General features: G+C 43.0%; 1 protein-coding gene across 9 annotated transcripts in view; it reads right to left on the bottom strand.

Moving 5' to 3' along the window:
* Positions 1-1,642, bottom strand: part of tjp1a (tight junction protein 1a) — a 53,537-nt gene extending 51,895 nt beyond the window's left edge. For all 9 annotated transcript variants that reach the window (XM_078282646.1, XM_078282663.1, XM_078282667.1 and 6 more), the window contains exon 1: positions 1,263-1,642. In XM_078282646.1, the coding sequence (XP_078138772.1) occupies positions 1,263-1,286 (24 nt within the window). In that variant the 5' untranslated portion in view covers positions 1,287-1,642. The remainder of the gene's footprint in view (positions 1-1,262) is intronic.
* Positions 1,643-25,372: the final 23,730 nt, after the last annotated feature.

The following is a 25,372-nucleotide window of genomic DNA, read 5'->3' as shown; positions in this document are numbered from 1 at the left end:
CCCTGAAGTATCCACTGTTACTCTGCTTGTACTGAGACATCAGCTATTATCAAAGTTAATGCAAATAACAAAGTATCGTTGCCACATGCTGCAAGTTAGAGGTCACTAACTCATGAAGCCTACAGTATATGCTGCCGAGCTTTCTGCTGCCAGTCTACACCTGACCTGACCCAGTTTTCTCTAAATTCTGCAGGCTTATGTTGCAAGGACTGCTTCATTGGTGGCGTGCAATAATACCCACTATGAAAAAAAAGAAAGAAAGAAAAACTAGAAACTGCGCAATACTTCGCTCGTGCAGTAAACCTGAGTGGACAGTAAACAAGAACAGCTGTTAACAATGCTATGGACGATGACAACTAATATCGGGTCCATTAGGCCAGTGGTTCCCAAACAGGGCTCCAGGGACCTTAGGGGGTACTTGATAGGGGTCCCAGGGCGTCCAGCGAAATGAGAAATAATTTAATTTCAATATCGTCCCATTCACTTTAAGTTGGCACAATGACAGAGTGTGTAAGGATGTTTTGATTACAGGTTACACTTGCTCCATTGTTATCATCCTACCAATACTAATACTTTTTTTTCCTGCCAAATAATAACTGACCAAAAGAAAAAACTTGGGATATTTCAATAATATGGGATTCCACAGGATAAAATCTGATCAAATGGGGGTCCGTGGTCTAATGCATATCTATTTGGGGGTCTTTGACATGAAAAAAAAAAAGTTTGGGATCCCTTGCATTAGGATATGGCAGAGTCTTTGCATTACAAGCCCAAAAATATTCGCGATTCATAGGGATTTCCAACCACTGCTGCAATAAAATCACAAGATTATGACCCCCGACATCAACAGGTTGTCTGCTCTATCTGGGGTGCGCTCTGAGTTTATAGCCTGCTATATGCACACGACTGGGTGACTTACTCTACTATCACCTACTACTTGTCAATAATAACAACCAGAATAAGCCAAACTGCTTATTTTAAAGTCTTATACAGTGCAAACAGCCTGACTTGCTATAGGCTACATTACTGGGTATAGATTTCAGAATACACCCCCCCTCCACACACACACACACACACACCACCACCACCAATGGCAGTGCAATGGTCTACAAAGTTATACAGCCTATCCTATGGGTTTAACTCATCACATCTCCTAATTTAGCTAAATTTACATAGGCGTATTCCAAACTAGCCAGCAGCAATAGAGAGAACAAAACACTTTCACTTGTATTTCGCTCCGCCAGCTAGCTAACGTTACCCACCTTGTTTGAAGCTTTGGCAGACATGTTCCACTCCTGCTCCGCTTCAAAAGTGTCAAGTTAAAAAAAAGTTTTTTTGAATTATCTCTTGAGATGAGTGCGCTAATTTCTTTCCTCTTGAATTTCGCCCAGCTGCCGCCACGCCGGGCTGCGTTGTTATTTTATTCTATCCAGGACGACGGGAAACATGACACGAAAAGGCGTGTGGAAAGTCCAAAGTTCATTATCTTATCTTCAGCGGATGAAACGTTACTCCAGATACATAGCGAGTCATGGAAGGTGTTCAAGTTGAAATAAGCGACTAAAACGCCTTGTTGTAGTGTTTCCTCTAACTGCTGGGTGAAAAGTTGGGAAGAGTAGGCATCACTTGGTCGGTAGATCCAGTAAACTGCAATGGCAGGCTTTGTAAACCTCTCCCTGTTCTCGCCTCTCGGAGCAACGGCCGTGTCTGTCCGGAGCGGACCATTGCACCTACGTAGGGGTGGACGACCGGGTAAAAACGGGGGCATTGCTAATATACCCCCATAAAACCCCTCGGAATTAACGATTATAATAGATATCGACACTACTGCATTTGGTTATTAATCAACTTATTCACTCCCTCCTCTCTATCTATTTTTACGATGGCTAAAAAAAGTGGGCGCCCCTGTTTTCCCGGGAAATAAACTGCCCGGGATACAATTGTAAAGAGCGGAGAGGCGATGCCGCTGTCCCTGCTGATGCTGAATGCTCACTTTCACCGTGTGGTGATGGGCTGTGTTGTGTTGGTATGCTGGTGTACGCGAGTAGCCCTGCTGCAATATAATATAATATTCAAGTGTGAACATAGAGGTGGAAAAAAAATCACAGCTTCTATTCTGTTGAGATGTTTTGACTATCCTCTACCAAATCCAATGCAAAGGAGGAAACAGTGTATTATTAAAAGCATGCTACATGAAGCCTGGCTTAAGAATAAAACAGAGTGAACAGAATATTGATTTAGGGAGATGGTAAATTAGTTCAATAGCAAATGAGAAAGCCAATTTCCCTTCCCTCGCTGTTTGTGCAGGTCCAGGTTGTTTTGGGGTAGTGCATCTTGTAATTTGGAAAAAAAAATAGAAAAAGAGGGAATGAACAAACCAGATAGCTCTGGAATTTGTATTTCTTTATATAAAGTCTCTAAGCAATTTAAATCGGCAAAGTGGTTGTGGTTGATAAGCCACCTCACAGGAAACCACTCATGCCATTCAGTCAACTTCCTATGACTTCCCAAACCAAACCCCACCCACAGGATGCAACAATCTGAGTTTGTATTGTTTCAAAGTTAACAACTTCTGTTTCTTGCATGGAGCAGCAAACATGACATGCAACAGAAAAGCGGGCCATAGGAGTAACGCACAAAATGATGAAACCATGTGACATGCAGCCCTCTATGCAGTGTCCATATGTTAATGTGAGCAGTTAATTAGGTAACTCTGAACCAACAACTCATATTTATTCTAGCATCTTTGCACTCTGCACCATTGCACTATTGCCCTAGTGTTGTTTACGTTGTACATAGTAGTTAAATGTTTAGGTTTTACCTCTGTTCATCTTGTTGTCCTTGTTTTTAGCTATATATTTATTCTGTGTAAGTACATTGAGAGCAACGAAAAACCGGAGTCAAATTCCTTGTATGTGTACATACTTGGCCAATAAAGCTGATTCTGATTCTGAATGCACGGTTACACCCTATCTTTTCCAATCAAAGCAGCTCTCTAATGATTCCTTCCTTTTTGTCCTTCTTGTACAACTGCGGGCTGGAGGGGCGTGGCAGCCCTGTAGGTGGTCCTAGGGTTAATTCCCACCAGACATAATCCTGTGAGGCGAAAATACAGCCAGTCAGGAGAAGCAGACAGGGCTTGAAGGTTGCAAGCAGAGGATGACCTCCAGAAGAGCCAGGTCGCTCTTAGAAGAGGATCAACACAGATGAACAACTCTAAAACCTACAGCCGTGCTTCAGCCAGGGAGACATACACCCATGGCCCTGCTTGGACCGAGTATCCTTTTAAAAAAAAAAAAAAAAAAAAAAAAAAGAAGACATTGACTGGAAGGGTTAGGGTTAGGGTTCACCACAGGGGTTCACCACAATCTCTTGAAATAAAAATGCATGGGAAAAATGCAGTGCAGTTGAGTACACAAAACAGAGCAAAGAAACCCAAGACTAACCAATGTGAAACATGCTATAAAGATGAATGATTACGTACGAGTATAGATGCAAAGCGCTCGCCCCTTCTGAAGCTCCTTAAACTCCTGTCAGGATCCATCAGTGAGGATATCAGGATGTTCAACATGCTCTCTCAAGTGTCAGCAGATGCTAATTTGCAATCCAAATAATCAAATTGGAGCTAAAAAAAATACAGCTAATCACCGTTAAAAGACGCAATAAAGAGAAGCTTTGTCCTGCTGCTCGCTCCTCACCCTCATCCAAACCCGTGATGGCATCTCTGATGCTCTAACAGAGAAGAGCGCCGCATTAGTGACACTCCAGAGTGATCGAAGCTATCTTTGTCCTGTGCGCTTCACACACCAACGGGCAGACATGCACACACACACACACACACACACCTCTTTAGGGCAACAGACAGCTTCAGACCTCAGGTGCGCTCATGGAAGAGCAAGCACATGGAAAACATAGGTGAATATACAGGCCCATGTTTGGTAAGAGCACATCACAGGGGTCAGTCACCCCCGATTCCCCTGCAGAGAAAAGACTAATGTACAGTGAAACAGCATAAAGCGCACATCCTGAAAATGTAAAGCTCACTGAGACACACACATAAATAAAAAAACACACACACACACACACACACACACACACACAATCACGTGATCGTGATTAGAGAAGAATTCGAGGGTGATCTGACACAACTGTTTCTCATTGGTGGAAGTTCATAGGTGGATGCTGTTTCCCTGTCTTCATCTGTCCTGAGTTTGGCGTCTGCGATAGCCTGTGTGATCCTCCCTGGGCTCTGTTGTTGACTCAGGGCATTCCTGCCTCGCAGCTCCAGCAGAGGACTGACTCTTTGTTTCCACAGCTAACGAGAACCGTCTGAAGACGCAGGGATCAAACCAGCGGGGAGTTCTTCTAACAGTCCTTATCATATTACCACAGGACAGGTATACACAGATAAATAAAGGTGCGAACTTGAACCGAAAATGGTTCTTCGGAGTGATGCCATAGACGAATCGTTTCTGGTTCCACAAAGAACCTTTCAGACCAAGGTTCTTTAAAGAACAAGTTCTGCACTCCTTTGCTTAGACACTTGCATTGTGTTTTTGTTTATCTGCCCTCATTTGTAATTGCACAATATATACTATGGAGGGGTTTGGTTATTTTCCACATTTATGCCATCACCCACCATCCAATAACTAAGAATTAAGAACCTTTTAATAAAATGGTCTTGAAAGGTTCTTTGTGGAACCAGAAGTCTATGGTTTCACTCCGAAGAACCATTTCCGGTTCCAGTTCGCACCTTTATTTTTCTGTGTGTACAGTAAGGCTGGACCCAGAAGCCGTTCATCTGGAGGTAATCTACTTTTTGGAGCGCGGGTAAAAACTATTTTTGTAGCTGTTGTTTTATCAGTTTGGAATAATACAACATACAATAGAGGAAACAATTTAAAAAATAATTTTCATCAGGATTTCACCATGAGAAACATTCACACGGGGAATGTTAATCTATTCAGTGAAAGCCATGAAGGGTTGTGGTGTAACCCGCTAATCATCACTAAACAAATGTCTCACATCTCTGCTTAAGAGGCCAACTGTTTGTGACCAGATTAGTATCATATGACAGGATTAGTAAGCATCTCTCGAATTTAGCCCCTACCTTACAGGTCATTGTTGAGGCTTGCGGAGACTCAAATAGAAAACACAAATCTGGTTTCGGGGATTTTCAAGAAACATGGACTTTAATAAGCCTCAGACATGGCCAAAGCTTTTAACCTCTGCTTTACCTTCGCCATATCAGCTTAAATATCAGCTGTGCAAACACACTCCCCTGACTGCTGCCTGGGCTTTTCACAAGGTGCAAATAAGACTGACAGGGCGAGGGGTGTACACGCATATCCTTCTTATAATAACTTAGGTCTCCGTCCTGTGAGAGCGCCTCTAAACCTGATGCTCCACTAAACCTGTCAACTGTTTCCAGTCGTGTGGTTCCTCTGTTCCACATCCAGTAATTGCACAGCCGATTCATCAATCACTTCCTACCAGACCATAAGCGCACCACTGGTTTACAGCAGCAGATGTTTTTGTCTCTGCCTAAACTGACAGCTACAGTATGGCCACATATTGATCAGTGCAATAAAGAGGTTTGGACAGATAAAAGGATTAGCTGTTATGAAATAGAGCACGCTGATTAGATAGCCTTGCCTTCAATTGAAAGACAAAATGGCATCAAAAATGCATTGCCATCATAAAGCAGCTGTAGTTAATTGTAAGCATACCAAAGCACATATTTCTGTGAACGCTCCGGAAAACAGCACTTTTTAAAAAGTAGTATAAAAATGCGGTTTTCACACAATTAAAAGTCTCTCATTATTGGAGTCAGTCATCCAGCTATTGTCAGTTCTTACCCAGTTAATTTGTTCCCTCTCACTGCTCTTTGCTTCTGTTCAAATGACTGCTGAAATGTGCTGTTCAAGAAAAGTTAAAGAACAACCAAAGCAGTAAATGAGTTTGTCGATGACTTTGTAGATTCAAGGCAAAAATGACCGCAGACCAACTTTCATGTGAGAAATTAGAAAAGTCTGAAGTGCTCTTATTTGAAGAGGAACTCTTAGTTCCACTTAGTTCTGGTGATGAAGAGAACTTCAGGCTTTTGTACGACTAAATTTACCACGGTGGGTCTTTAATCACTGATAGTGAACCGGGCTACTTTTCATCTTCTGGAGGCATTAACTCCAAGTGGCAGCCTGTGATCAACCAACCCCCCCAAAAATTCTGCCTCTCTCTCTCTTTCCCTTTTTCTCTCTCTATCTCTTCTCAATGGACAAGGTTTACAGAGCCTTTTATAGCCAGGCACCAAGACTATACTGCGGTGAACCTGACTGAACTCCATTCTGCCTCTCAGTGGCACAAGTAGCTTAACAAGTAATGGCCCAAGTTGCAGAGACCCCAAGCAGGTCTACTTCAAATCCCACTACTTTCTTCCCTCTATGATTACTTTCTCAATAAAGAAAACTGTTCTGGCAGCTATTCTACTTTACAGAGCCAACTTGAATCTTTTTTCTGGGTTTTTTTGTGCAATATGAGACGCACACCCAGTTAGAGTCAATATACTGGATAAATCAAGAGAAGAAGAGTGGAGAGGAAAACCTGGTCGTCTCTCCGGTTAACTCTGCCGTTCATCCACGTGACGCTGTGACCCCATTGTTTGCTACAGAATGAGAGAGCAAATTGAAAACATTGCAAATCCCAAGACACATTACTGAATCTAGTGGAGGGGAGGAGGCAGTAAATACTTGATGAAAAACAATGCAACCTTTTCCCTCGTTGTTGTTGTGATATTTGGAGACAATGCTAATGGAACTTAAGTTAGTGCCAGTCTCATTCATTTATAAGGATAAATTTAGCCAAGTTATTACAATGTGTCTGTGCTGTGCCAGTGTGTCATGCAGTTCACAACACAGAGGGGAGGGACAGACTGTTCTTCAATGTTTCATATCACACTCTGGGCATAATCATGTTCTCTTCTATTCTGTGATAACGGTCCACTCTCTCAGACTGATTACTATTATCTAGCAAGTAGGCAGTAGCAGGCCTGGAAAATGATTCATTTAAATGAATTACAGTTTAGGGACACAAATAAAGTCAGAGAGAGAGATTTTTGGTGTAAGAGGAAAAAAACAATGTGTGTTTTTGTTGTTAAAGATATGTGTCAAATAAAATGGAACCAAGTTACATTTAAATATAACTTAAATGACAGGTGTGTACATGCAAATATTGGCCTCTATGCTTATTCCTTGTTCCTTTGAGGCAAGATGTTTGAGTAGTAGGAGTGAATCTTGGAAAATTATAATGTAGGGATAATACAGCTTAGTTTGCATTTGAAATTGACACAATCAGGTGAACAATGCTCAGTTAGTTGACATTTGCTGGATTTTCGCAAAGTGGATGTGAGCTCATGTGACCTTTCATTACACCAAATTGTAACCAAGCCGAACAATGTCAAACAGATATGAGATGGACATGAAAAGACTTTGTGTCAGCAGTCTGAACTCACAGTTGCTCTCATATAATCCGATCTTTAAGATCACATTGTAAATGGTAATTCTAATTTCAGTCTAAATTTCTTATCTTTTAAGTTCTTAAGTTAAGTTATCTTTTAAACTCTCAGGGTCGCACTGCCAACGAATCTCTTCATTATAATGTAACATCATAAATGATGATAGTGGGGAACACCAAATGAGGGGATTTCCTTTTGTAGTTGAAGGATGAGGGAATTTCCTTTTGTAGCTGTATGGCTAGACAGCAGTTGAGAGAGTAGGAAAGGAGAGATAGGAAAGGAGAGGTAGGAAAGGAGAGAGGGAACAGCACCTGACACAGGTTCTGAGCTGCACTCAAACCAACGATGTGGCAAGCATATGATGCACACATCACTCCACAGCAGGCTGCTCCTGAAAGCTTCCCCTCACAGACACGCATGCTTGCACACACATTTATAGGTGCAGAGAAACACACATGCACACACACACACACACACACACACACACACACACACACTGCAATCCTTGTGGTATACCTCATCTTCCACCTACTCAATTCTGCTTGGCACTGCAGCCTCAGCAGAGATGATGTGTGGGGTGCTAAAACAGGAAACCCCCCATTTAACCACATATTTCTGTACAGACCTTTCATAAATAAAAGAAGAAAACTGAACTCCTAGCCTTCGGTTTTCTGGAAGCCACAAAAAACACCAAAGTAACTAGGAGGATTTGTCTTCTGTGAAAAAGGACTTTTCTTTTTTCAATCCTCATGGGTGTGTGGGTCCTTCCAGAATAACATGCTGCTGCTGCTATCAGCAAATGGCACGGTGAGGCGGCATTCACATGGACATTTGGCCTCGCTTAAATTCACAGACAAGTATGCGCTGGAACCACCTAGGTTGTGTTGTTGTGGGCGGGTCTCCAAACCTTTTGAAGCAGTCTGTACAAATGTCATTGGCTGATGAAGTCCGTTAGCGGATGACCTTTACCTGCGCTCCCTCAAAATTTCAACTAGTTTAAACTTTTCTGATGTACCGAATTGCGATATTTTCATGCGCTACACTACGTCAATCCATGTCATCAGTCAGTGTATAGGGCTCATTGAAATACATCGGGTGTTGTCTGTTTTTTCACATGGGCCTAACAGACAAAAACAGACATAAAAAACATTACTACCAGTGGCACATTATCAATCACACATCAGCATATCCGCATTAGCATAATACAAACTCATGCAGCACATGCACATGCACAGCCATGAAGCTGCACTGTAACTTATAACAGTTTTATGTGTCACATGAGACAGAGTAAGAGAGGGTGTAATAAAAGCAGCAGTCAAACTGTCTGGGCAGCACTTACAGTAGTTGTCCACTTCAGACTATAATAACAGTGTAGAAATACAATTGTTACAAGTTTTGCTGATGGGACCTTACAGCTTAGGTGGATAATCTGCTCTCTCTGCACCAAAACACTATGAATCACAACCTCACACTATAATCCATAGCTGTGGACATAAACAGATATATGCTAGAGGGGTTGGCTCAAGCCAGGGAGGGGATTATAGAGTCACCCTACACTTATTCCTTACAGGGTATCGGCAGTTGTGTGCGTGTGCAAGTGCTAGCATGTCTGCGTCTGGGTCTACAAGTGTGAATGTCCGTGCATAGCGTGAGTCTAGGGCTTAGTGAATACTGTACAGATGCTGCCTGGCTCCAGAGCTGCCAGGCTGACATTGAGAGACAGAATTATGTCCTGGTCACTCGAACAGCTGCAGCTCAAGTTACAGTGTCGACAGCGAACAGCAGGCGTTAAAGTGACATTTGACACATAAGTGGCATGTAATTGAATTTCAGCGAGGAGTGAAGATTTACAAGTCTAATGCAGGGAGGAACTGTGGATTTCAGGCTGCCACATTCTGGGAAGACAATTAACTTGTGTCACTGAAGATTTATTCTGCACCCGCTCCAGCAGCGCAGCCACATCTCGACCTAAAACAAAACGCTTTTGCCTGGACGCGATAAGAAAACCGCTATCTAAAAGCGTTTATCTTAGAAGGGATAAGGCTCATTCCACCTTGTGCTGATTGTAATTTAGGAACTGTCTGAGGGTCTGCTGTAGTTAATTTTTATTTTCACCTGGAGAGAAACGCAAAGGGTTCAGAGAGTCGTATGTGTACTTACTTCAAAGGTGAAGGGGGAAGGGCGGATCTAGGAAGGACAAGGTCACTGCGATGAACAAGGGCATTCACTATAGGTCCTTTGTGTGTGTGTGTGTGTGTGTCTGAAGTCTCAGTCCAAATGTTCCAAATCAATGAGGCACACCAAAAAAAAATGTTAATGTTGCTAACATTGATTTAATTGATTTTATTAGTTAGGCCTAATGGACACTTCAATCTCCTTTCATGGACATTAGGACAACAACCTTTCAAACTGAGCCCATTTAAAGTACAATAACACAAGTTATTGTACTAGCAACACCAGTTGCTAATCTAACCTAGATACAAAAAGGAACAAACAGTCTTCCAGTTTGAGTGCGTTTTGTTCTGATTTTGTTACTTGAAACCACAGAGAGAATTTTCTCACTGTGCGTTCACATTACGGGCCACAAAAGCTACAAAACAGTCTGGCATACCAAGCTACATTGTTGCCGACGGAGAAGCAAAGTGTTGGCCAGGTGGTCGTTGGCGTTTCATGTCATCATCAGGTTGCGTACACCAAATAAAATGTCATACTGTGATAACTTTGTTTTTGTCTCGTTTTTATTTTATTTGTCAAATAATTGTTCTTTTTAATTGAAATAATTAATCAAGTAAATAATAATAAAGTAAATATAACGACCCTACTGTTCCCTCTTCTCTGGCCGGTTCGTGCTTCACAGTGTCATCAGAGTGTGGAAAACAGTTGAAGCTAAACTTCAATTTCTAGCTGCACACGCCCGACACACAGCAACACTTTACGCGCTTCGTGTTGCGGGCTTCCATTGAAAATGAATGACTTGCTGTTGCTTTGTAGCCCGTAATCTGAACGCACCGTTACAGTCATGAAGCTGTGGAGACAGTAGACTCAATCAGTTTCACAGACTGTTAAATGTTTCATATTATTGTGGAGAATTCCGGTTGAGATAGTTGAGAACAGACTGGTCCACTTTGATAACGAGACCCCAAGCTAGTGCACATGGCTTCCAACGTGTCATCATTTCAGCCCAGTGATCATTAGATACCCATGCGGCATTGAACAGATTTGATTCTGAATAAAATGTTTGAGCGACAGCAGCGGCTCAGAGCGGGTCGAAAAACCCAGAGGATGCAGATGTACGGCTGAGGAGGTCGCCGGGCGTCATCCTGCACAACACAGAACCGTGGGAAACACTGCTGTGGTCTGTCTGAGACACTGAGATGACAACAGCTCTTCACGGCAGACATTATTACAGACAGGCCGTGCCACCAAAACTTTATCGAGCATGTAGTGAATAATGTAGCAAATGAGATAGAGAGGAGAGGAGAGGAGAGGAAAGGGCAAGGGGGGAGAGGAAAGAAGAGATGAGACAAAGGGAGAGGAGAGAAGAGGAGAGGAGAAAAGAGTAAAAGAGAGTGGAAGAGAGGAGAGGAGGAAAAGAAAGGAAAGATGAGAGGAAAGGGGAGGGAGGGGAGAGAGGAGAGAAGAGGAGAGGAGAAAAGGGTAAAAGAGAGTGGAGGAGAGGAGAGGAGGAGGAAAGGAAAGATTAGAGGAAAGGAAAGGGGAAGGGGAGGGAGGGGAGAGAGGAGAGAAGAGGAGAGGAGAAAAGGGTAAAAGAGAGTGGAGGAGAGATGAAGGGCGAGAGGAATATCTTGCAGGGGCAAAGGAAAGGAAAGGAAAGGAAAAGAAAGGGGAAGATGAGAGAGGAGGAAGGAAAAAGAGGAGGAGAGGAGAAAAGGAGAAAAGAGAGGGGAGGAGAGGTGAAGGGGGAGAGGAAAGCAGATGATAAGAGAAAAGAAACAAGGAGGTGGCAAGAAGGGAGAGGACAGGAGGAGATAAGAGAAGAGAAGAAGAGAGGAGAGAAAGAGGGGTCGAGCTGAGCTGATACTCAAAGGAACCACAAAGGAACTCTACGCTGAATGACAGAATGTTTTAACTCCGCTGAACGCCTTGTTGGCCTGAATAAAGGCCAGCGTGCATCTCAACCCCCGGCGGTGACTCTTCCCATGGTACTGCCTGTTACCGCTACATTCCAACACCATGAGGCCGCTCACACTGGGCAAAAGAGTGGAAAGAGGAGGGCCTTCCACAGAAAACGGGCACAGGCGCTCCACGCTCCGGGAGAGGTTAAACACTTTCACGTAGGAAAGTGCCTGTCAGAGGAAGAGTGGCTGTAATTCTGTAAACTAAATCGAGTTAACTCCGAAGGGAAAGCGGCGGCTTGGTGTCGAGCAGTAAATGTGATTTAATGGTTTGGGGCGATAACGACAGATAATGTGATTTCCGGTAAACTGTCGCGATGGTTATTGGCAGATAATATCAGAGATGGGGTCAATCAGGGAAAACGAGAATACAGAGAGCGGGGCGTACAGCCAACAGCAGCCTTTATCTCATTTACTGTCGCTCTCCTTCTAATTTCTTGTTTGCTGTTATCTGTTCTTTATAAGAGTGAGGCAGTATGATGTATTCTAAGTGTTTGGTTGATATATAGAGTAGGATATACTGTATGTACAAGCTCTGACCTGTAATAACTAAAATAGCCTTCAATAAAGCCTGACTTTAAATTCAACTCCCTCTCTCTCTCTCTCTGTCTCTCTCTCTCACTCTCCCTCTTTCTCAATTCAATTCAATTCAATGTGCTTTATTGGCATGAAAGTTCACAGACAATATTGCCAAAGCATCAAGATGAATATCAGTCTAGGTGTGCGTGTGTGTGTGTGTGTGTGTGTGTGTGTGTGTGTGTGTGTGTGTGTGTGTGTGTTCTCTCTTTCTCTCTCTCTCTCACTCTCTCCCCTCAGTGAGAAAAATGCTCCAGCATCTTGCATTTTAAGGCAGTTCATTTGACAAAAAGCTTTGTTGCATTAGCATCTCTCTGACTCTGATTCTCTCTCTCTATCTCTCTCTCTCTCTCTATCCCTCTCTCTCTGTCTCTCTCTCCCCTCAGTGAGTAAAATGCTCCAGCATCTTGCATTTTAAGGCAGTTCATTTGACAAAAAGCTTTGGCATCTCTCTCCCTCTCTCTCTCTCTTTAGCATCTCTATGACTCTGATTCTCTCTCTCTCTCCCTTTGTCTGTGTGACAACTGAACTCCACTGAAATATGCCTCTCCGCTGCCACTTGACACACTCTATCCTATGCGTGTGACATCATATGCTCCTCCCACGAAGACACGACCCAATAAGAAGAGGATGTTGTGTTTTTGGTGGAAAGGAGAAACAGGAGAGGCGGCGGAGGATGCGAAGCCACAGCCAGCCAGCCACTACAGAGGAGGAGGATGGAGCCGGCAGCCACAGGGGCGGCTCCAGGCCCGGCGGTGACGAGATGCGATGGGACCTCGACCCTGCAGAAGCCCCAGCCAGTGTGTTAGCTAACTAATCCTCTAGCCGTCCAGTGCCAGGATCCAGACTCATCAGCTTTGGTGTTCTCTTGTCAGACTCATTTTTATAACGTCCCACCGGTCAATTCTAACCACTAATGCCCAACACAACGGCCCCTAATGCCAAGTGATTACGGAGTGCTGTTTTAGCACATTTGTCGCCTGAAAAGAGAGAAAGAGCCACAAGGCAGTGGGTCGGCTCCCTGCTCAAAGGGCCAGCCTGATGAACTCAGCAGAAAAGGAGCCGCCCTGAAAGCCAGTCTAAGCCATCTATCTCGGGGTGGGCACCGGGGGGGAGGGAGGGGAGGGCGGGGGGACGGCTGGGGTTGGGTCAGGGCTGAGCCGGGAGGTGGGCAGGACGTGCATGCGTGTGGTGCAGGGATTTACAGTGCCCTATCCCAGATACAGTTCCTGTGTCCTCATATGTGGAGAGAGATAAAAAATGCACATCCGGTCCTTTCCCGGCATGCCAGACAGAGAGATGTGATGGACTAGAGGAATAATGCAATCACAGTATTTATTCACTCGATAGCAGACAAATTTCAGGTTGCATAATACTAATCCATCCACTAAGAGGGCAAAAACAAAATTGTTTTTGACCGATAATAGGTGAATAGGTCTTTCTGTTGCTCCATCTATTTGTTAAATGACTGTTTCTCTCACTCTGGATATTATCATATAATCGTGGCATCAAAAATTCATACCCACAGGTTTTCCTGGTGCCTCAATTGGCTTAAGCGTATACCATGTAACCGCAATGTCCTAGGTTAAAATCTGGCCCGGGACTTTTGTCATATGTCATCCCCCGCTCTCTCACCTAATCTTTCCTGTCTCTCGCTACTGTCAACTGACTAGTAAAGACAAAAACTGAAAGAAAGAAAAATCATACAACTCTCCATATAGACAGTCTAGGTGTATGGCTTTGCTTCACTGCCATTAGTCTACATAGTTTGCGTAGAGATGTTATCTGCTTCTGTTTGCCTGCAGCTCTGGTATCACCTGGGGCCTCCCGTGTTAAACAAGCACCTAACCATGTGACATGTACAGTAAACAGCATATGGAAACGGCACTGCTGGGAGAAAACAACACCAGAGGCTTGACACCAAGTCAAATAAAACTACTAGCACTGGAGCTGCTAAGCCAAACCAAAGTCAACCACACAGGACAAAGCTGAAGAAGTGTGGGTTACTCATCTACGATTACAGTTATTAGAGCAATGTTGAAAACCATGGGAAGGTATACTGTGGGTTCACCACAGTTGGATACACACAGCAGGACAGTTCAATGAAGTTACCAGAGACACAAATGGATGCAAATGGAGCAAGAATACTGTACACAAAAGATGGTTTCTGGAAAAACAAACAGCTATATGAACACACACCTTGCACCTAGTGTGTGTGTGTGTGTGTGTGTGTATGTGTGAACATACACCTTGCATGTGTTGTTAAACTATCAGTACCTATTAGCCAAGTCAAATCCCTTGTGCACCCATCGTACTTGGTGAATAAAAGTGATTCTGATTCTGCTATGAACTTGATTTTCCAAGACAAAAATGTACTTGTCTGATCTGAAACCAAGGGGTAAAAAAAATCTGTCAAGTTTGGCTTAAGGCGTATGGTGAGACCGAAAAACAAGCATATGGCCTCATCGCTGTCCATCCACTGCGTGCAGCTAATGAAACATGCATATCTTTAATTACAGAGTGTATCAGAGGGAACATTATGCAGACCACAGCTACAAGGCTGTGATTAGTTCTGTTGTCATGCTGTTAGTCAGTGTGTAAATGTGCAAGAGCAGCAGTCCCGCGGGAAGGTCAGACCTTGTGACACACTGGGACTCTGCAGGACAACGCCGTTTTATACCAGAATCTGCATGAATCACAGTAGTTAACCCTGGAGTCAGAGACTAGAGGGACTGACGGATGGAGGGAGGGATGGATAGATAGAGAGAGAAAGAGATGAGCTGTATGTTGCCTCTCAAGTAAATACAGAAAGAACAACCTCTAGCCATTGTACTGGTTTGATGCGACTTCAATCATCAATGTTCACCTACACTTCAACACAAATAGCAGCGATGGCTGAATACATTGCTTAGTTGTAAGTTAAGCCACATTTAGCAAAATCCAATCCAATTTGAAGAAAATTCAGGTTGCAGATAATATTCAAGTGTCTCAAAATACATTATATTTTATAGAGTAAGCCTTGTCCCAAGCATCCACAACAGGAATAGCAAAAGGATGAAAATAATCCTCTTTTTATTTCTATATAGGCTACAGGACATTATGCATGGACGAGATTAAATGGCGAATTTCACACTGAAATCCTTTCAGTGGCAAGTTCACACTGTATACTCTAGATAGAAGCTTTGTTGGACTGAGCTGCCTGTGTGGTTCAGCCTAAAGAAAGACTGGCCATTATGTATTATCTTTATGCAAATAGATGCATTTTTTCTAGCACCTTAAAAAAAAGTTAAGTTACATCTTGCTAGCCCTCTTTTTCTAGTAGTGGCAGTAAACATTTTCTTTGGTTGGACTAATGTCAGTATCAAAATTCAGAAGAAAAAAAATAAAAAATTGATCCATAATTTTTTTGTAATTTTTTTGTCCTCTGTCATTCTCTGTCATCCTGTTTTTTTTTCTTTGTCTCTTTTGACATTTTTTATAAGTCCCCTGGGTAAAGTCTGATGTTTTTTTGTTTGCATCAGTTTTATATGTGTACATAAATCTACTGTCACCATCCCATAGCCTACAACACATAGGCACAAGATGGATGAAATCAGCCAGACCACAGATATAAGATGTAAGTATTCGCTTATCATCAAAACACTGAATTAATGTGATTTTTCTGAGTTCAAACTATAGACTACAGTACATTCACTGTCTCCCACTTGTACTACATGTCAAGTACTGCACAGGAGGATCAACAAAAAGACATGTCCTTTGGTCTTACAATAAACACCTACCTTCAAAAAACATCTACTTTCCTCTTTCTCCAGCAGACAATAACATTTACACATGCCCAGTATGAATTACACAGCAAACATCCACAGCTAAAACAACATCAAACAACCCAACAAAATAAAACCAGTCTTCCAAGCTGTAACTTTAAAAAAAAAAGACATTTGCTTAGCCCTGTGCTATTTACTCAATATCTCCTCTTCTCTCACCGTACACCTGAACATTCACACTAGCATGCATGCACACGCACTCACCAGACATGTGTGCATGTATGCCTGCACACAGTTTGACTCCAACTATGGTAAACCCAGAGTGGTGCGTTTGGTTTGCCCTGTGTATGTGTCCCTCCGCACGCACGAGCAGTATGCGGCTCAGTGCGTCCGCCTGTGTAAGTATGTGAGTGTCGAGCCTCAGCAGCACACGCTGCGGACTGAGAGCAGAGCAAACCTGGTGTGACATCTATGAAGGCCGTGAGATAATCTACATGACACTGCCACTGATAGGAGCGGAGATATTGATTTAAAAAGCAGCAGCTCTAAAATTAGATTCCTGTGCATTCCGTTTGGGCCAGAGGCATGCACCTCTCTGGTAATCTAAGCCCGTGGGCAGGACGCTGTGTAATGATCAAAGCTTTGATGATGGACACCCCCCACTCTAATAGTCCCGAATGAAGTCGACCTAACAACAGCGGGGGGCCCCCGGCCTGACCTTCCCTTCCCTTCTTCCCTCCATCCTCTCTCCCTGTGATAACAGAGACATTCCTGAGCTCATTCCCTGCCTCGCCGCAAGCCTCTCCCTTAATTCCAGTGGAGTGTGTGGAATGTTGGACTGGAGAGCGGAGCAGGCCAGGCGGTCGGAGGGGAACGGACGAGAGGAAATGAACGACATTAAGAAGCTGAGTTCTGTTATGGCTGCTGGTGGTTGAAGCACCTGCAGGCCTGCAGCAGGATGGGCCAACACACATGCACACACACACACACACACACACACATGCACGCAAGCACAGCACATCTGCCATACAATGTGCAAATCTGGAGCAAGCCTATCCATATGTAGCTGTGTAGTTGGATTAACCATGTAAGTGAATCAGAGAGCTGGATTACAGGAGATGATGGGATTTCTTGAACAGGCAGATCAGACAAGGTCTGATCAATGTACTGCTACAATCCCAATTCAGCAACAAATTACTCAAAAAAAACAAATGTCGAGGAATCACAGAGGCAGGCAGTAACAACTACACACAGATATGGGAACTGTTGGTATGAATAAATTCAAAATTTTACTTACAAACTTATCATAGTCTTTCTTTTATTTGATATATGACCTCTTCTGTGACGTACTGTACCTGCACCGTGGCTTTGGATGCCTGCATAGCCTTACGTTTTTAATCTCTACTTTGACTGTAAGACTATCCTGATCTCTATCTATCACCCTCAGCCACTCAAACAGAAAATGAGCAAAATGAGCAAATTCCAGAAAGTTAGAGGCCGGGGTATTAAGAGTCTGGTCAACTTCCCATGGCGAGAGGGTGAGAGAGAGAGAGAGAGAGAGGGGGGGGGGGGGGGGGGAGAAAGACAGACAAGAGACAGAGAGAAATAGAAGTTGTCACGGGACATGATGATACAAACCACATGATGAAAAAAAGACAAACCATGTGAAGATCAAAAACAGAGAGATTGGACAATATTACGATCTCAAAAGAGAAGGAACGCTCAGCTCCGGGCGTTACAGCAAGAAGCAGAGTGAGGGGCGGAAAAAAAAGATGAAGGGCAAAACAAATCAGACAGAGTGATGTACTGCACTGCAGTGGAGTCAGACCGGGACCATAAATCTCCACCACTCCTCTATACTTCTGGAAATCAATTCTCTCCATCGGTTGCTGCTTTATTTATGGGTCACCATTAGGGATAAACCATCAGCGGCTATGATGACTGAACTGCTGTTACAGAGAGGTGGAGCTGGGGTGTGTGTGTGTGTGTGTGTGTGTGTGTGTGGGAGGGGGAGGGAGGGCGGGGGGTGTCACCAATACATCCAGCTGCCTCCCCTGAGAACCAAATAAGCAACAGCATTTAAGAATCCACGCTACAAATCTTAACCCTTTCAAACCATGCAGGCTATTCATCACCCTGCTGGACAGTGCCTTTAGACACCCTCTGCATCCCAAAATACCCCTTTGCACCCATCTATTAGTAACTGTAGCTGCATCTTGTTCAATTATTGGATCAAAATCTCTCTGTAGCCTTAAACAGCTCACATTATTTTCACTTTAATCTCCAAGATAGAGAGCAGGGGATTGATTAGGTATTGAGGGAGCTGTACGCAAACAGGAGATGCTTCCTTGTCCACACAGTTTTGTTACTGACAAAATAGATGACTATCAGTGTGTGTGTGTGCATGTGTATGTACACACACACGCACACAGTCCCTTTGGACACCCCCTGCATCCAAAAATAACCCCTTGCGCCCATCTATTAGTAACTGTAGCTGCATCTTGTTCAAGTATTGGATCGAAATCTCTCCATAGCCTTAAACAGCTCGCATTATTTTCATCTTTAATTTATCTTTTATTTCCAAGATAGCGACCAGGGGATTGATTTGGTATTGAGGGAGCGGTAAGCAAGCAGGGGATGTTTCCTCCTCCACGCAATTTTGCTACTGACAAAACGGATGACTATCAGTGTGTGTGTGTGTGTGTGTGTGTGTGTTTGTGTGCAAGGACATGCGTGAGTGTGTGTGACTGACTGACAGTCCTCCTGACGTCTCTCCAAGATTGCGACTCCTCACGCAGAGAGGAGAGGATCCAAAACGACAACGTCACAGAGTGGTGAAGTCACATTTCCTGCACCTGTGACTTCACTGCGGTCTTGTGACCTCTCTGTCGACCTCGTTCAGTACCGCTCCGTGTGTCTTCCTCTCTGCCCAGCTTGTCTTGGCGGTTGTATGTCTCCCTTCTATTCCCTACCTGTTATGTCTACCCACCTCGCCTGCCTGCCTGTCTGTCTATCTGTCTGTACGTCTGCCAGCCTGCTTCAGGACTAAGGAGGCCCGGGCAGCTTTATTAAAAGAAAACAAGGCTGGATGCAAGGATATGAGGACAGTTAATCCGCTGGCAGCCCCACTGAGGCCCTGTCTGTGGGAGCTTCCACTGAAAACAAGCCAGAAATATATACTGTCTATGGGTGACTTAAGTGTACAGAACCCGTCTGACTGTTCTCTCTGCTCAAAGCGGGGCGGATTGTGAAGAAATACACAAACTGCCATCTTTATTCTTTGCATTGCCGCTGCACTGACAACTCAGTACAGCTGGCACCAGGTAGACCATGTTCAGGATGTTAAGGAGGCAGAAGGAAGCCCAGCTTACATGGGAAATAGAATAGAATAGAATAGAATAGAATAGAGCATTGCTTTTGCCAGTTTCTTGCAGGCTCCAGGAGAAGTGAGAGGCACTGACCCATGGATGACAAAGCCCTATCACCTGACTGATCACTCATCCCCCCTCTGCCCCCCCCCCTCTGCAATCTCCTCTGCTCTCTCTCTCTCTCTCTCTCTCTCTTTAATAAAATGTCTCCTAGCTAAGATGTGACACTGCCTCATAAATATGAGCAGGCACACACTGGGGAATTCATATCTCCCTTTTCTGTTCTATCAGAGCAAAAACATCAGAACATTTTGTTCTTTTTTGTCCAAACTCCCACAGCTCGCTTCAACAAACATCTCTGAACAACCTTACACTCTCATTTCAAGGGTTTGGCTGATTTTTGGCTCCAGCGGCAACATTCCGAATTCACCTGCCAATATTTTTTTTTTTTTTTTGGTTATGGTGTGGAGAAAAACTGACATTTCCTTGCACCACTCACTCCTATATACCTTTCAGCTAAAAAAAAAAAGAAAAAAAGCATGACCAGCTCTGATGGCTGATGTCTTTCCATTTGAATATCAATTAAAATCGTAATTTGTAAATTTAATTGTGGATTTATGGTAATTTGCAACCTGAGATAATCAGTAGATAAGAGCCAAAAAAAAATTTATATTGGCAAATATTTGTCAATATTGCCAAGGTCCAGACGAATCTATTTGGCACTACTGATTTCTGGGCACGCTCTGTCTGTGTGCCCATCTCTCTCTTTCACACTTTCTCTCGCTCTTGCTCTCTCTCTTTCCCACTCTCTCTCTCTCTGATGCTACACAGATACCACTCTGCTTGGCAGCGAGATCCCCTGTGGCACTTTTTGGACTGTCGATTTCAGTTAATTAAATCTTCTGGCATCTGCTCTGCCCACGAAATCGCAGAGGGAGCCACGCTAGGCGTAGGCGTCAACACAAGACCTGAAGGAAGTTTTAGTACAAGTATGATTTACATATTTTAGCCAAGCCAGCCACTGAAATTCCTGCTGTGGCTTATTTAAATTCAGTATGACTGTAATAATGCACAATATACTACTATACATGTAAAAGCGTCCATCAAAAGGAAGGAATTAATCGTTTCATGTCGACTCTCTGATCATTCTGTACCTCTCTCTCTCTCTCTCTCTCTCTCTCTCTCTCTCTCTCTTTCTCTCTCCATCTGAACAGTCACTTCCCAGACAAACGTTTTGAAAGGGCTTCAAACATATTCAAGAGAAACACTTTGGAGAGAGAAGTGTAAGGTATGACACATTTCCACTTATTGTGAAGAGTAAAAGCATGCTCTCCCACTGGGGCAGTTAAAATGGAGATGAGTGCTGAGTGGGTCAGTTGTCCTCTCCTCGGCGATGTTAGGATCTTTGGTGGTGAAACTCTGCCATCTGCAGGACAAAGACTCTCAGTGATTTGTTTTTCAGTAAGGGCTGACTGAAGATCTTCTGCGCTCTGAAAATCTTTTCAGTGTAGCAGAGGCACAAGTAGCGGCCAGGCAGGTGTACTGCACAAAATTTAAGAAAAAGGGTAAATAGTTCATGTGTTGTAGCCTAGGTATATTTGTTATCTAAAGATAAAGGGAGAGTACTGGTAGATATATATTTGTTCCAAGACCTTGTGTTCCTTTTTTGAGTCCTGGAGTAAATGTGCTAAGAGTATAAGACAGTTATGAACCTCAATAACACAAACCCTCTACGTTAAAGCTTCCCAAATAAACAATAATCAATAAATAAATGATGTTAAGCTTAACTTTGAGGTAGTTTGTGATGGTTAATTGCAGTATGATACTGGGACAGCAGAGTGTAATGGTTGCATGAGTTTAACTGTTCAAAAATAGTCAAATATGTTTTCTGTGTTTTAACAAATCAAAACAAAATTGAAAAACATCTCCATTGGTGCTCTCTTACTTAATACAGTACATTACATGATGAGGAGTAGCGAAAAATGGAATAAAAGGTCAATTTATTTTATAATAAATATAATTTATTACTTATTCATTCATTTATATAAAGGAATTTATCTAGCATAAATGCATACATCTTTCCCATAAATAAGATATTCAAATAACTGACAGCAATTATTCAAACAGGTTTATGCCTTCTTAAATCCATGTCTTATAAATCTTCAGGTAATTGACAGTTGGATGTGACCTTTAACCCCACAGCTTTGACCCCAGCGGTCACTTTGTGTCCCTGTGCTGTGGAAGTCAATCGGTACATAATGCTGACTCATTCTCCTCAAGGAAAAAATGCACTTGCTTCCCCGCTTTCACTTATTTTTCAAATACTGTGTAGGGCTATGGTTCCCAAACTGAAGTCTGGGGACCCCCAGGAGTCCTTGAGCAGGTTCTAGGGAGTCCACAGCAAAATGAGCAATAGATTTATCTCACTCACTAAACATTAGCACAATGATGTCATGTATAACGATGTGTCATCAAGTTTCCCTCTCCCCACTGTTATCGCCCCACCTACTGTATAGACAGTTATATAATTCTGTAAAAGGTCACATCTAACAACAAACATCACAGATGGGGTCTTTGGGACAAAATTATATCAAATGGGTGTTGCTGATCTAATGTAGATCTATTGGTATAAATAAGATGAAAAACTGCAATCATTCAGTATTTTCCCTCAATTTAAAAATGAAGAGAAATAACATGGGGCCCATTAATGTCCATTAACTCCTTGATATCTGAATCAAAATAAGACTTAGCGTCCAACTGGTCAGTTTGTGAATATAGGTCCCGTCCTTTGGTTCCTCAGCCTTAAATGATGAAAATGTTCAGTCAGCGAGAGGCACAGGCAATCTCTCCCTAGTTTAATGGACTTGGGCGGAGGGGCCATCACAGCCGAGCAAAACTGTGAGCTGAGTACATCCCTCAGTAGGTAGCATCCTGAAATAGCAACCTTGATCCTAATGGTGCACAGCACAGCCCCTGGCTGCTGATGAATTCATCCTGAGAGCCCCCCTGTCCCCGGGCAAGTCGTCCTCCTGAGGCACGCACACACACAAAGACGTGGACACAGACACACACACACACAGTGACAGACAGAAAGACACATACACACACACACACACACACACACACTCACACACACACACATCCCCATGCACCCGTCGGCTCTGATTAACCCATTTCCTCTTGTTTTTCTTTCTCAGTTTTTCCTTCCCTTGCTTTACTCTTCTCTGCAGACAGACACCACAAAGCCGGGTCGCAGGGCATCATGACTTCCCCAGGGGCGTCTCACTTTACAAAGTTTCACATTTCTGGTGGTCAATTTAGTTCAGAGGGAAAGTAAAAGTCAAATGTGAAATGAGAGCCCCTGGAGGTGCCTGCATGGAGGGAAAGGTACACAGGCAGACGGGCGGGCACATGCACAAGAGATACCTTTCTGTTGAGTAGATTGACATTGCTTAGAGAGGGCAACAGCACAGGCAAAAACGCAGTACGGGGAAGGAGATGGTACTTTGTGTACTAGGCAGGCACTGCCATGGACTTGACACAGACATCCCATGGGTACAAATTATATTTATTTTTAAAAAAGGACCATATCTCATTATTTATCATCTGCCTAATGTACCTGACTTAGCCAAACAAGCTGTTCTTTCAGCACAGTGTGGTAAAATGCTACAGTACAGAAATTATTCATATAATCATAGAAAATACCTACTTATTGGTATTATTATATGGTATATTTCCTCTGCTTGGTGTAAATTTCAGCTATCATAGCAAGGGAAGACTACATGTCAGAAATGGGGAGTGAGTGTGTACAGCATGTGTGTGTGTGTGTGTGTGTGTGTGTGTGTGTGTGTGTGTATGGGAGAGAGAGAGGTATGGTTTCACAGTTATAATAGTGTTCATTTTTGCACTATTTTTAGTCACATTTTAGTTATTTAATGAATTATTTGTTTTTTGTTGGACTATTTCCAGTCTATGATTTGGCTATTTCAGTCATTTTTTCACCCTCTTTCATTCGTATAATGTCTATATTGGCTGTAACAGGCCCGTTCAAACCTGCAGCATATAGAGTAGAGTAGATATTCTTCAAAGTTTTAAACAGTTTTCAGAATCTCTCTGTGCTTGGGTACATGGGACATGTATGTATGTGTGTGAGAGGTGGACAATATTCATTCATGTTCTCCCTCTAAAGGGAAACAAATGACCATAACAGCTTCATTAAACAGAATGCCCATTAGTCCTCTGAAATGTTAGCATGACAAAAACGCAAAATCATTTTAGTCGAGTCGGTCTTTGTAGTTCATGCTGTCTAGTTGTCATCAAGACTTAGCTATGTCTAACTAATTCATTATGTCTTAGTTATGTCTAAAATTTAGTTATAATGAAGTGAATCTGAAATGCTGCTTTATTAGCGGGTGAGGATAAAAATTAACTGAACTAAAATGTATTTGGTAATTTTGGTTGATGACGCACCATTAACTGTTGAGAAGCGATGGATGAGAATATTGGATAAGATATGGAAAGCACTCTGACTCTCCGTTGTGCTGACATCGTGTTGAGATGGCCAGCCATAAATATTGTGAGGAAGTCTTGCAATCAGGCATCATTCACAATCATAACACTAATCCTGACGTTAATCCCAAAAGTGGCAGATGAAAGAGCATTCTCAAAATTTAGCCATGTAAGCATAGCACATTGGCTAAATAACAGATGATAGAAATTCAATGTTACACTTATTAGTCATTAGTCATTCCTTGATACAAAGGCGGCATGTAGTTAGAGCTTGGCATGGATGGAAGAGCATGCAAATCAAATGGTTCAGCTAAACATAGCCCCGTTTTGGAGCTAGAATAAATTACAGTGAGACGTTTCTCCAACAGATTCACTAAAATAGGAATACTAATCTAATAATAATGCTAATAAAAATCCAATACAACTGCACACTACAACCTGCTTCCTTGCTCTGCCCTCTCATCTTACAAGCTGCCCATCCAGATTACCTTTAACCTATGCATATTATCACCCCAACCTCCCACTCTCTGGGCAAGAAATGGTGTTGCCATGGAAACAGAGGAGAAGGCCTAAATCCCGAGCCGAGAATCCATCCCATCTAGTTAGACACAGCTGCCACGGCTAAGAGAGGTAGAACCTGTTAAAGTAATAAATTAGCCTGATCTCCTCTTTCACAATCCAACACACCTTAGTCATGACCCAATTATGTGAGTGACATCTCAGGGTTTCCTCTGTAATCATTTAGCAGCGGTGCGCAAACCCCAGCAAAAAACAGAAAATGGGAAATTAAAAACAGCAATATCATTTAGCCTAATTTAACTCAAAACCACAGAGTGTTGCATTCCTAATGGTTGGGATTGCTTTTTAGTGTGCTAAATTATTCAAAGAAAACCGTTTTTAGCGCTGCACCAGAAGTAGAGCTGGGACCAAAACAGGGATTGATGTGAAATCAAAACTAAAATTACTTCAAAACACCACTGCTACAGAAAATCACAGAGGAATCACTGCATCTCAGCCATTGTGTAATAAAAAACAATCTCTGAGGCTGAAATTGTCTATTGCATGTCCAAGCTATGCATTTTATGTTACATCTTCCTTCTTGGGCTCGTCTGATGCTCAAACTTGGTTAAATTCACTGTGGCTACATTAATGCTCATCTGGCACAGCTAACGAAACAGAAGCTCAACAGTGGCTTCCCATGGGAGAGAAATCACGAGCCCTTGTTGCAACATGGGGCTTCTCGCCTGTTGGGATGGCTGTGGGGTCAGCTGGTCTGTTTTGATCAATACAATTAATTCCGCTGGTCCGTTAAGTAAACACTGCAGGGCAAGCGTTGCGCTGAATGTTATTTCTTGGATATAGCCGGTATCCTACGCCGTCTTGAACAAAACATATGTGGAAGAACTCAAATAATCATCATGGGCAAACATGTACACAAAGCGCATGAAGGTGAGAGCAATAGGTCAACTCTAACCAGCTGTAGCATACTAAATCAATACAGAGCAGGGT

The sequence above is a fragment of the Centroberyx gerrardi genome, chromosome 1, assembly GCF_048128805.1.
Source record: "Centroberyx gerrardi isolate f3 chromosome 1, fCenGer3.hap1.cur.20231027, whole genome shotgun sequence".
NCBI classification, from domain to species: Eukaryota; Metazoa; Chordata; class Actinopteri; order Beryciformes; family Berycidae; genus Centroberyx; species Centroberyx gerrardi.
This window is presented reverse-complemented; position numbering and strand designations above follow the sequence as displayed.